At 50.8% G+C, this 12487-nt stretch overlaps 3 protein-coding genes across 9 annotated transcripts in view; 1 reads left to right on the top strand and 2 right to left on the bottom strand.

Moving 5' to 3' along the window:
* Positions 1-1692: 1692 nt before the first annotated feature.
* ISCA2 (iron-sulfur cluster assembly 2) lies at positions 1693-3528 on the bottom strand. Of its 2 annotated transcripts, none has more exons than XM_021542908.3 (4): positions 3390-3528; positions 3070-3229; positions 2835-2950; positions 1693-2642 (listed from the first exon to the last, which is right to left on the bottom strand). In XM_021542908.3, exons 1-4 carry the CDS (start codon positions 3473-3475, stop codon positions 2468-2470), a joined length of 537 nt encoding a protein of 178 aa, XP_021398583.2. In that variant the 5' UTR covers positions 3476-3528; the 3' UTR covers positions 1693-2467. The 2 variants fall into 2 exon arrangements, with proteins under 2 accessions (XP_021398583.2, XP_085436696.1); XM_085580570.1 differs by having other exon boundaries at positions 3345-3490.
* A 4029-nt stretch (positions 3529-7557) lies between these two features.
* On the top strand, positions 7558-9687 carry NPC2 (NPC intracellular cholesterol transporter 2). Its single transcript, XM_021542764.3, has 5 exons — positions 7558-7576; positions 7610-7700; positions 7787-7894; positions 8085-8257; positions 8884-9687. Exons 2-5 carry the CDS (start codon positions 7616-7618, stop codon positions 8968-8970), a joined length of 453 nt encoding a protein of 150 aa, XP_021398439.2. The 5' UTR covers positions 7558-7576; positions 7610-7615; the 3' UTR covers positions 8971-9687.
* Positions 9688-10311: 624 nt separating this feature from the next.
* LTBP2 (latent transforming growth factor beta binding protein 2) overlaps positions 10312-12487 on the bottom strand; it is a 71420-nt gene continuing 69244 nt past the window's right edge. For all 6 annotated transcript variants that reach the window (XM_077784029.2, XM_085580547.1, XM_085580546.1 and 3 more), the window contains one exon: positions 10312-11178. In XM_077784029.2, coding sequence (XP_077640155.1) covers positions 11012-11178 — 167 coding nt within the window. In that variant the 3' untranslated portion in view covers positions 10312-11011. The remainder of the gene's footprint in view (positions 11179-12487) is intronic.

Raw genomic sequence — 12487 nt, forward strand, 5'->3', positions numbered from 1 at the left:
GAAGCCAAGAGCAACACGGGGTATGGGCTGGAATCTCTCCAGCTCCTAGCAGTTTCTCTGATCTAAAAACCACACTGCAGCAAGCCTGCCTCCAAAACAGCTGCAAAGAAACTTTTGCTCTTTCTTAGGTCCTGCATGGAGCAAATCCAACCTCACCCCAGAATGCCTGTGATGTCCAGTGTAGTGAGTCCCGAGGAGAAAGGGGTCCACCTAGTGCAGTCAGAGCAGTACTGCCAGAACGGTGGGCAGAGCACATCACACACATGAGCTCCACAGCAACGCTGCAAGTGACACTGGTGGGCACCAAAACCTTATCCTCTGCATAGTCCCTTGGAGAGAGGGCCGGGCCCTCTGCAAGGACACACTTGCTCCATCTGCTGCATCAGTACGGAGCAAGCGTAGGCAAGTGGAACCTGGCTGGGTTGAACAGACATGGCACATTTACATTTAGCAAGAACAGCAATCCAAGATGAAGTTTGCATGTTTACAGGGGCTGAAGGCTGGCTTTAGTCCAGGGAAGAAAAGCCTTGGTAGCTGCTGGCTTGCTACCTCTCCAGCACTACTGCTGCACTTTGGTTTCCCATAAAAGATCTCAAAAGAGGCTTGACCTAGGTCAGTCTGTGTGTAATGGATCAAGAATGGATCTTCCTGGTTCAGAAAGCAACTCCTCTGACCTACTTATAGCTATCCCAGCTGAAAGAAATTGATTTTATCTAATGTATTCTACCTACACAAGCTTTAAGGTTTTACACTTTTCAAAGGCAGTTCTGGCTGACACCACCTTCAAGATCTGGGATAATAAAGGTAGGGTTAAAACACCCTGAAGGGCTTTAGAAAAATCTTTTAACCACATTCTTTTAGTCCCTTTTACAAAATGTGACAGCTCTTTCTGATGCCAACATAACTACGCAGAGGTTGTTTGCTACAGGAAAAGGAAAAGGCTAAACTGAAAGAGCCACAGCTCCACATCCTATCCATGTGCATCCCCATGTGACAAAGTCAGAGCAGATGATATGCGAGCTCCTGTTACATCTGCTGCTGCAACCAAAACTAGCTGGCTATCAGCTTTGAGCACCAGAAATAAATAGGCAAAACACTGCTGAACATAGGCATTACTAAATAGTTTAAAAAGGCTTTTAGGAAGCTTAACAAAAAATGCCTGTGGCATGGCCTTGAAAAGCTCATAGTTTGCCATAGGTGGTTCCCTTGAGACTAAAGTCATGCATTGTTCCCACACTCACATGAAAGATTCAAGTCTTAAAAAATTTGGTTATGATCAGATAAAACACAAAAGAGGGAACAAAAATAGCTTCCCCATCCTCCTTTCATCCAGAAGCAGGTGAATCACTGACTTAAAAGACATCTAGTGGCAGAGAAAAAAACTTTAAAAAATGACTAATTAAAATGATGTTATTCTGGAAACTTCTAGACTTTCCATACCATGGGGGTCTTAGAAAGGAGGGGAGCTATTCTAGTCTTTCATCAAACCATGCATGTTAGACAGAGATGAAATCATAAACGAAGTTATGGAAAAGCCTCCCAGACAACTGTAAGTCAAAAGGACTTGTGAACTCTTAGGCAGTATTCCTTAACCTCCCTTCCTGCTGGCAAGAGCAGGCAGAAACCACACTACAATACCTGAGAATTCATATGACCTAAAATTCCAAGTCAGGCTTAAATAGCACTGGAGCATAGAGAACTGTGTATTTTATTTATATATATATACACAAGGTTTTATATATATATATACACACACAAGGTGTGTTTCTTCTTTTTATATATAAAAGACACAAGCTATTGATTCTTCCTACCTCATTTTTTTTTTTGTTTGTTTCACTTACTCTGACAAGTAAAAACCATCATCCCAGGAACCTACAGCAATGCCACCATAGGTTCCTGGGACCAAGAGAATCCTGTTTGGCAAGAAAAAAGAAAAGTATCTGGAAAAGCCCACTGTATGCTGGGCAGTGGACTGTCAGCAGTACATGTGAGAAAGACTTCCAAGTCCCATTTGCTTGGAAGATAAAGAATAAGCAACACTAGCCTGAAAGAACTCAGATTCTACCCACATGTAAATGCACAAGCAGTACCAATCAATCTCATAGACTTTTTTTAGTAAGACCTTTCAATAAACAAACACATATATACAGCCTTCTCTTGCAGAGACAGTTAAGTAGTTCCACCATCAGGACAGGGCAGGCCAGTCAGCACCACCTGGCCAGTGGTTCACAAGATGCTGAAGATGCTCCTGTGTGCATGCTCATGGTTACTTCATTGTTTCTGAAGAGAAGGCCAATACATCTTGGAGACAGGCTCAGTGCAAACACACACACAGCTGCAGTATTGTGTAACAGCTGTGTCACAGGTTAAGGGAGATGAGAGGGAGCAGCAGGGAAAAGAACAAACATAAACTCTCTGGAAACTGCCAAAAGTGTCTGCAAACAGTGTCCATCCATGGTAAGTCCAGTCAGAATTTGACAGAGAAGGAAGTCCCACATGAGCAACCCTTCTCTGCCTGGGGGTTGCTCACCACCTGGAAGGAGCTTCGTATCAGCTCTTGGCTGAAATCCACCATGGATCCTTTCACAAAGGCTAGGCTGTCCACATCCACAACCACACGGGCACCACCTTGTTCAAACACCCTGCAAAACAAAGCAGCATATTAAACCATTACCTGTGCTAAAGACCTTACAGAGAAGCAGAACCTCAGCATATTCCTTATCTTACAGACTTCTTCCCTTCCATGTAAGATACTATCATGTTACGCGTACCCCTCCTGCCATTTTTGCCAAGAATAGTAACACCTGACCACCAAAACGTCCCTGTGTCCTTGCCTGTCATCAGGATTGATAACTGTGTCCAAGGAAAACTTGTACTGGAAGCCAGAGCAGCCACCTCCTTCAACTTGCAACCTGAGAAACTCTGATCCTTCTGCAATGTCCAGCAGCCTCTGCAAAGAAATAAAAGGAAAAGGATTAAAAGGCCTGCTGAACAGACTAGCGAACACTCAAACGTCTCCTCTGCGTGACGGCAGGGCAGGCAGTGTGGAAACCCTCCCAGAGCCCCCACCTTCACGCAGCTCTCGCTGAGGAAGATCTGTCCTTCGCTGGGGCCGCTCTCCGTCGGGCCCGGCTCGGAGAAGGACGACGCCCAGCGCAGCAGGGAGCCAGCTGGGCGGACCGGAGGTCTCGGCAGCGCTGGGCCGGGGCACGGTGAGGCGGAGCACCGGCTGCCTCGGGAAGAAGGGAGAGGGGCGCCTCAGAGGGGCCCGTGTCGCCGGAGCGGGCGGCGGGCCCAGCCCCGGCAGCCACCAACCCCACCCGCGCAGCGGGGACGTTCCGTACCCCTGAGGGAGGGTCCAAGGGGCCGAGTGCCCAAGCGAACCGTACCTCGTCCGGCCGCCCTGCGCCAGCCTCCAGGACCACCGCAGCGCCGCCGGCGCCGCCATGCCGGCCCAGCCCCGCCCCGCCGCCATGGCGGAAGTGCGGCCGCGCCCACAGCCGGGCGGCGGCGGGGCGGGCGGCAGAGGGCGGGCGGCAGAGGGCCGGGCGGCGGGGCGGGAGGCAGAGGGCGGGCGGCGGGGCGGGCGGCAGAGCGCGGGCGGCAGCGGGGCCCGCCGCGGGCAGTGCTCGGCCTCGGGAGCGCGTCACAGGCGCGCGGAGACACGGAGCTGCTGCTCGCTCGTGGGGGTGTTCGCAGCCGTAAAGCAGTGAAGGGTGATAAATTAAGCAGCGAGCAGGGATGAGGGCTTGTAGGGTTTCTCCCTGGCTCCGGCGTTTCTGGTTAGCTCTCCTTTATCAGGTGGGGCCAGCGTTCCCTAGGCGGGCCGCTGGCCCGGCTGCCGGCTGCGCCCCGCGCGCTGTCCCCGGCCTCCGCCGCAGCAGGGGCAGCGGGCGGCCGCGCCGCGCTGCCCTCCCACGGTGGCTTAAACGCCTTCTGATTCCTTTGCCGTGTGACAGTGGCCTGGCCGGTCGATCACGGATGAGCTCGTGGTTAAAAGAATCTTTATCTCTTTGTTCCTCATGTGCTTCTGGGGGAGGAATCCTGTTCCTCAGCCCCAGCCAGGCCTGTGGAGAGTCATACAGTGACTGTGTCAAAGACTGGTGGAAGAAAACCAGTCATCCCAGCAGGAGGGGATGATTTACCTTCAGAGGTCTTTAGAACCTTGTCACAGTCTGCTTTCTCACCATCCTGCTCCAAGCAAAGTGATTCTTCTGTAACCACAGGCTTTTCTTTCTGTTCCACCCTGAGCATGTAAATAAAGACTGGTTTGAGCTGTCTAATTTTGCCTACTCTCAGGTTATCTTTAATGATACTAGCATAAAGCCAGGAAAGTACCACAGGCGGGGTCCCACCAGGAATGGTACTAATGCAGGCACCTGCAATAGTTGATGAATCCTCATCAGGCATATCGGAACACTGAATGTTTAAATAAAACCATATGGGGATGTTTTTCGGTTATTATCAATGTGGCATCCCAAAACCTGACAATTTTGGAGGAGAGAATGAAAACCTCCTAGGAGAAAAGATGAGGGATCATGCCTGATTTCTTTCCATATTGTATTAGCTTTCTTTCTCACTCCTGTAAGGGTGCATTAGATTGATCTTGCTGCATTTCTCCATGTTGTGGCTGTATTCATTGTGAACACCTTTTGGAGAATGGATGTAGCCCCAAGACACTTACTTTGGAGTTGCCTTCATTTTTACTGTGTTAAAGTGACAGAAAGGTGTTAAGTGACAGAAGTGTGGCAAGCAGCTTCAAGGGTCTTTGGGACATTGCTGAAGTGATTACTGCAGACTGGAAGAATGAGGAAAAGGACAGCTAGCGTCACTCACAGTTAATATAATTAATAATCTGCTGTGCTGAGGAGAGACTCATGTTCAGGGACAACTTTTTTGGTGTGACAAGGGGAGGTGAGGGTAACAAAGGAGAACAGATATTCCCTTGCATCTCTTATCGCTGGCCATTTTTTCCTTTAGTCAGCTATGGGGTACAGGGATGGTTGGTCCCTTTTTTTTTTTCATGGAGTTATAGTCTAGATTTTCTTCCTTCTTGGGTTCTGATTTTGAAGGCCATCTTGTTTCTGATAGGTAGACATAATCTGCTTTTAAGTTTGTGCTTTGGTTTTCTGTTTTTATTCTGGTTTGTGGTATCTTGGTTTGGGGAGTTCCTTTAGCTCTCTTTAAGCACACTGTATTGAAAAGATTTATATGAGTGTTGAATTTTCTAGATATTTTGTTCATTTCTCCTTTGCAATATAATGCTAAAATCATCTTGTATATATTTGAAGGGAAATGTAACTTGTTTCAGTGCTTCAGAAACTGGTGATAATAAAACCTCTGGTGTGGTGTTGAATGCAAGAGTGGATGTGATGAATTTAAATGTGAATTCTGACGATCTGTAGCAAAAGGAGCATGTTCTGGCTGAAAGAACAGTTAAATTGATTAGTCTCTGTATGTGGATTTTCTTGAGAACCTGCCTGTATTCATTGACACTGTAGTGCCTGCAAGTGCATTTGTTTACTGAGCTGCAAGTGCTGTGCTCTTAGAGGGATTTGGATTCATCAGGTGTTGATGACTGACGAAGTGGAACTTCAGGCTTTTTTCTCATGTAATAGAGTTGGTTGAACTACAAAAATTAACAAATCCAGTATCAGTCTTGCTGGAGAGAATTTGCTAGCTTTCTTAGCCTTTTCCACTGGTGTTTCTGCACTGCAGCATAAGCTCCCTGTGATGCTTGTAATAGGAAAGGACCTCCATCTGCAAAATGAGGAGATCAGCCTGAAGTTGATTTGACTTTCTTAAGCAATTTTTGGCTCCAAGGGAACCTGGAGGCTTATGCCTGTTATCAGATGTCATAGGGGGCATGTGCCTAAAAGCAAGGTCTGTTTGGCCCAAGACACTTGAGCTGCCTTGGGGAATTTAAGCTTTAGTAATGCTATTGCAAAACTGACACCATAGTAATGTATGATATCAGCTAAAAACCTTGGGCAGAAGGTTTCTGATTCTTTCTTCTGTAAAGGCCTTGGCTGTAGATCTACAGACTTACACTTTTTAGGCTTTTTACTACCCCAGTTTGAGGTGTGGGGAGGGAAAATGTTTATTTTGATCCTGGATGCAATGATTTTTAATTCAAAGCCTTTGAAATATGTATTGACTTGTATGTACATGGTCACTGCCATTGTGTAAAAGCATCTGTAAAGCAAAGATATGTGGTGAGTTGTTTCACAGGGAGGCATCCTGATTTAATGGACTGTGGAATTTGCTCCCAAGCAAATTCCAAGCACTACTTATCCTGTGAATGTGTGATGGCACTTTATGGTGTTGCTCTGACTTGATTGCAGTTCTGTTACCAGCAGTCAGATAGGCAGCTTTGTTTACCATCTGTAAGACTTGAAGCATGTGGATAAGAGAAGCCTTTTGGAGGGCATGCTTTACATGTGCAAGGAAAAGCCTTTATCTGGGTCAGTTATAAAGTGTGCTAGGTAGTGTTAAATACATCGCTTAGTCTCAGCAGGTTTTTTTTGAGGGTGGTTTGCTGTTTGTTTTTTTGTTTATTTTGTATATGGATTTGGTAAGCATCCTGCTATGCATGTGTCTGGAAACCGAATGCTTAATTGAAATATATAAAAAAAAAAACATTAAAAAGCCCCACACCTCTTTCTGATGTGACACCCTTTGCAGAGGGCCTGAGCAAAGCGTGGGGTGCCTCCTCTGAGTCACTTGACAGAGGTCTGAAGTGGGGATGCTGTGTCAGCTCTGCCACGTTCCTACCAAATCAGCACTCACGTGCCTCTCTAATGTGTTCTGACATGATCCCAGAAAGACTAAAATTTGCTACCATGTGAAATTGGTGAAAAGTTGTAAACTTCAGCTTGGGTCAAATGCTTTCTGAAGCATCATCTGGTTTGCTTTGATATCCACAGGACAAAGCAGGGAGTCTCTAGTAATTCACTAGTTTGAGAAACAGAACTGAAGTGTGGGTGCTCTGTGAAAGGTGGCAGCCATGCCAGGTATTCAGCAGATGTTCAGCAGAGGCGTTCAGCTCATGTTATGCAAACAGCTTTCAACATGCAGAACACGACGTATGGGACATGAATGAACAAGACCATGGACAAGTCTACTACAGCAGCTTTGTGGGCGTTGTTTTATCCCCTTTTCACTGTGGGCAGCAAAAGAGCTTCCCGGCCCATGGCACTGCTGTATCTGAGTGTGTCCTCCGGCTGCTGCCTTTGACACTGACTGTCCCAGGACAGCACGGGATTGGGGATGTCCAGTGGCAGCGCTTTTGGAGAGGTGTCCGTCTGTCTGTCCAAGGGCTGTAGTTCCAGCACACCACCACCACCACCACTCCCGGGCTGTCCTGTCGTCCCCTGTCACGACGGCGCTCCCGCCTCCCTTTTCCCGGCTGCAGCCTTGCCCTCGGCCGCGGGGGCGGGCGGTCGCTCCCCCCGGCACCCCCGGGAGAGCGCGGCGGCTCCGGCCCGGCCCCGCGGGCGGGGCCCGCCCCAGCTGACCGGCGGGCGGGGCCGCCGCGCTCATGTGACACCGCGGAGCCGCCGCCGCCGCGCCCGCTGCCGCCGCCGTGCCCGCCGCCGCCGCGCCCGCCGCCGCCATGGTGCCGTCCCCGCTCGCCCTGCTCCTGGCGCTGGGCGCCGCCGCCACCGCCCTGGCCGAGCCCCTCCGCTTCGTTGACTGCGGTGAGTGGCTCCGACCCGCGGCCGCGGGGCAGCGGGAGGGGAGCGGCAGGCGGGGACGGCCCGGTAATCCCGATTTTTCTTTGCAGGTTCCGTAGACGGCAGCATCCGGGAGGTGAACGTGAGCCCCTGCCCCACTCAGCCCTGCCTGCTCCACAAGGGAACATCTTACAGCATCAACGTCACCTTCGCCAGCAGTAAGGAGCACATCCCCAGCGGGAGTGGGCAGGGGCAGGTGGTCCCCTCTGTGTCCCACTGCTGGGAGGGAAGAAGGGCGGCTGGAGAAGGGTCTGGGTGGAAGGAAGAGTGTCCCTTAGTTGTGTTCTTGCAGCCTCTGGGGTATGTGAAGGTAATGTGTGGTCTATGTGTGTTCTCTGTGTTTTGCAGAGATCCAGAGCCAGGGCAGTAAAGCAAGGGTGTACGGGGAGATGCTGCACGTGGACATACCCTTCCCTATTCCTGAGCCTGATGGATGCAAGTCCGGGATCCAGTGCCCCATTCAGAAGGGCCATTCCTACAGCTACCTGAATAAACTCCCTGTGAAGAGCGAGTACCCCAGTGTAAGTATGCAGGCAGCTGGATGCAGCTGGTCAGCTTCTCAGCTACTGCTTATACTGGAGTAGTCTCACCACCTGCCTTTAAGGGAAGACCCCTTATTCTGTTCTGGTGAGACAAAGTAGACTCCACAGACAGTCTGGTGTTCTTTTTGCTGTATGATGCTAGTTTCAAGTTCCCACTTTGGGACAGGCCCAGCAAAGGAAGCAGCCTGGCTCAACTGCTGGCAAGTGGCTTCAGCCGCTCCAGTATCTTCCTGCACCATGCTTCCCACCAGAGCCTGCTGCATGCAGCTGAATGCTCCCAAACTGGGTGTGTTTGACTCTGAAGTGCAGTTCAGCTAGGGCTGCTGCAGGGTGTTTCCACTCTGCTTTTGCAGAGAGTGGGAATACGAGTGCAGCATGTGGAGGTCTCTTCTGTCATGTAACTGGGAGCTCTCCATCCACAGATGGTGCTCCAGCAATCAGTGCATGGCCCACCTACTGCACGCAAGGGCAAGGCCCCAGCTCTGTCCTCTTTGTATTGAACTCCCAGGACCTCCTTGTTCCACAGAAGTGATAACTTTTCTCCCCATGCCCTTGCCTTGTAAGATTTCCTGAATGTTCTTATTTCCCTCTACTCTCTCTTTCAGATTAAACTGATTGTGAAGTGGGAGCTGGTAGACGACCAGGACCAGATGTTGTTCTGCTGGAAGATACCAGTGCAGATTACTAGCTGAGGAGCTCTGCCATTAGTAGGGCTTAGGGAGGAGAAAACCAGAAACAACACAGGCCAAATTCTTTTATATAATAAATATTTCTTACTGCTTTCTTCAGAGCTCTGCAGCCTCTGAGCAGCCAGCACTGTGTTCCTTGCAAGATCAGCCCCTGGCAGAGTGCTTTTACTGTGTTTAGGTGACACCCATGGGGTGTCCTCCTAGCAGCTCAAAGGGCAGCAGTGTCTGCTGCAGGAGTGACTGAGCATCATCCTCCAGCCAATCTGTGGAGGCACTTTATCTGTTAGACATGGAGCTGTCTGTCCTCACGAAGCAATTTCTCAGTGATGAACCTGGCTATTGTCTGAGCTGCTACATCGTAACCCTTCAGTGCCTCTTCTGGAATGCCAGCTGCATCCACCCTCCTGTGTTTCTCCTGCTGTGTTGTGATCGAGATGCCCCTGGGACCCGCATTTGCTATCCATGCAGCTGAAGCAGAGGGAAGGAGAGGAGTCTTTCCCTAAGCTGACAGCCTACTATGTCCTGGGCTTCTGCTCAAGCCAGCAGGACTCCAGCTGGGAAAACTTGTGTTTTGCGGATGCAAAGCCAAATGGTGTTGTGTCTCTGCAGGGATGATTCTTTCTCTAACCAATGGTTTGCACTACTACTAACTTGGAGCTGCTGTGAGCTCCTGAATCTCTTTTTATAACTTTCCTTTTAATAAAAGCTAGACAAATTCTGCTTGTGTTGTATTCTGTGAATGAAGAGGATCAGGAAGAAAAGCAGAGTGGCCCAGGCATCCAGAATGGCTGGGATTCAGCTGGTTGTACTTCTTAGCTGAAGGCATGAATAGAGTTGGTATGCTGGCTTAAGTGTGGGTGTCCTGGAAGCAGCCAGACATCTCTGCTGCTGGTATCCAGCTGGCAATGCTGGCTGTGTTCCTGCCTTGATAGTCCTATGCAGGCTTGAAATTGTGCAAAGGCTCCCTGAAGAGTGGTGGCATAGACCTTGCTTGCTGCAGCATAGGCAAAGGTCTTCATCCTGAGGGCACCAGAGCTGGAGAAACAACTCCCAGACCCGCCAGAGAGCTCTTACCAACTGCAGTGACCTGTACTTTCTCATGTGGGAACTGCAGCCCCCTCGTGTGAGAACAAGGCAGAGTGTGAACAGCTACAACTTCCGTGCAATCTGCAGGGACTGGAGTTGGCTCCTGCCACTGGTGCTGGGCTGGGGATTTGGCCTGGCAAAGCTCTCTGGTTTGGGAGCAGGAGGAGGCCAAGTGCCAGCTGAGAAGGCTAAGAATTGGCTTACAAGTGGGATGGCTCTGCCCTTGGCAGAGGCAAGACAAGCACAGCTCTGACGAGCCCCAGTGTCTTGAGCCACAGGGGCCCAAAATAAATGTTTTATTTAACAACATGAGAGAAGTTTCCAGCAGACTCAGTTAAAAAAAAATAACCACCAACAACTTTACAGAAAGGAAGCTGGACCTGCTCCCCCTCCCCCTGCCCAGTCAGCATGGGGCACAAAGTATAGGGCTAAAGGCCACAGGGAGAGCTGGCCCTGGGGCCCCTCAGGCCTCTTTCCCACGTCCCAAGGTTAGGCAGCAGCTCTAGAAAGCAGGGGTGGAGCCCCCATCTTAAGATCTGGCCTGGGGGCTGGACGCTTCACAAGGAGTGGGGCCAGCACCCGCAGTGTGGGTAAGGCTTGTCACTAGGTCAGTGCAGCAGTGGCAGGGAGATGAACCCCCTTTCTTGGCAGGGTGAGGGGGACAGGCAGGGGATGTGTGGCAAGGGAAAGTGTCCTGTGAGCCTCCATGACACAGGGCAATGTGACAGGTGCTGAGGGCTGGGGTGGGCTCTGCTGCAGGAAGAGAAGGGGCTGGCAGGGCCAAGAGGCTGGGAGCTCAGCCCTGACCCATAGAGAGAGGTGGTGGGGAAGTTGTGCACTTCAAAGACGAAGGAACAAAGAGCCTTGAAGCACCCACAGCCGTGGGAGGCCTTTCTCTGTTGCTCCCAGGTCCCAGAGCCATGTGCAGGGGAGCACCCTCACCACTGCTCTCCTAGAGCTACGCAGCTGCTGGGTTCTGGGCTGTCTGGGGCACGCAGTGGTGTGACCGAGCCAGGGCCACGTAGCCTGGCAAGCACTGGCAGCGGTAGGAGCCCTCGGTGTTCTCGCAGGTGCCACCTCGGCAGAGGGGCTCAGGGTTGCCCACTTCCTCACACTCGTTGATATCTGCAAGGAGAAGGATTGGACTGAGCTGGTGTCACAGTGAGTAGTCCCAGCCCACAGCTATCTCTTTGTGCCCCTGCTGTCCCCCCTGGCCCTCCCACACAGGTTCTGCCTGCCCTGTCTCCCAACCAGTACCTTGAGGACGTCCACAGTGACCCCACCAGCTTCCCATGCCCTCAGCATATCTGCAGAGCATCTGTAGTATCCAAGGGTGGCATCCCCAGCATCCTTCAGCACAGTACTGAACCCTGCCCCATGTACACCAGATAAGAGCCCCTCCAAGCTCTGCAGCTGGTGACACCCTCTGGTTAGCAGCTTTTGGCTAACAAGTTATAATAGCCTAAGATCTGGGGAAAAGGCCACTTCTAGCTTTGGAAAATGCCCTTTTCTGATCCAGCAAGGTCAACCGGGCAAATGATGGTGGCCCTGAGAGGCTGGCTATCATCTCCAGGACCAAAACACAGAGGGACTTCGTGCTGCACAAACAACAGCTTATTTTATTAACCTGCAAACTGTGCCAAAGGGCTCAGTTGGCCAGTTCATCAGGCTGCAGTGTGCATGTGAGCCCTACAGCAGCCGCGCTACTGTGACAGGTCTGCTCTGCTACATGTACTCACCCAGACACTGCCTGAGATACACCAACTTGTAGTGGGGCCACGAGCAGGACAGAGCACCCATGTACAACCCCAGAACCATTGTTTGCACCCACAGGTGCAAACAGAGCCCAAATCCTCACCCACCAAGGCAGGCCCAACCCCTTTCACCACAAACTCCAGACTCAACCGCCACTGATCAGCAGGGAGTGGGGAGCAGGTGATGGGTTCAGCTGGCCACCCAATGGAGAAAGAAGACTCCATCAGTAGCCAATGGACCTTGGGAGGACCAAAGTGCTCTGCCACCCCAGGGACCTTGGATTATCTCTAGCATAGGTGGAGGGGCCATCTGACAAAGAAAGAGAAGTGCAACCACAGGGAGGCATGCTAGAAGCAAAATTTTAAGGGAGGTAAGAGAAAGCACAGCAGTCACAGGAGGAAGATGGAGAGGGAAACATGAGAAGACAGAGCTTGAGGAACAAGGTCACACACAGCCAAACCAATTGTTGAACTGACACTGTGGACTTGCCCTAAACCTCAGGATCAGACATTGCCATGAACAGGACAGCTTGCTTGGAAGCCCAAGGAGAAGTCAGACACATCAAGGGAGATGTGCTTTGCAGCCTCAGAAACAAGGAAAAGTAAAAGCTGAAAGAGCAGACAGGCTGGTCTGCCCACCAAATCAAGAGGAGAAATGAAACAAGAACACTTTAGCCCAA

This window comes from Lonchura striata, chromosome 5, assembly GCF_050655825.1.
Source record: "Lonchura striata isolate lonStrDom1 chromosome 5, ASM5065582v1, whole genome shotgun sequence".
Lineage (NCBI taxonomy): Eukaryota > Metazoa > Chordata > Aves > Passeriformes > Estrildidae > Lonchura > Lonchura striata.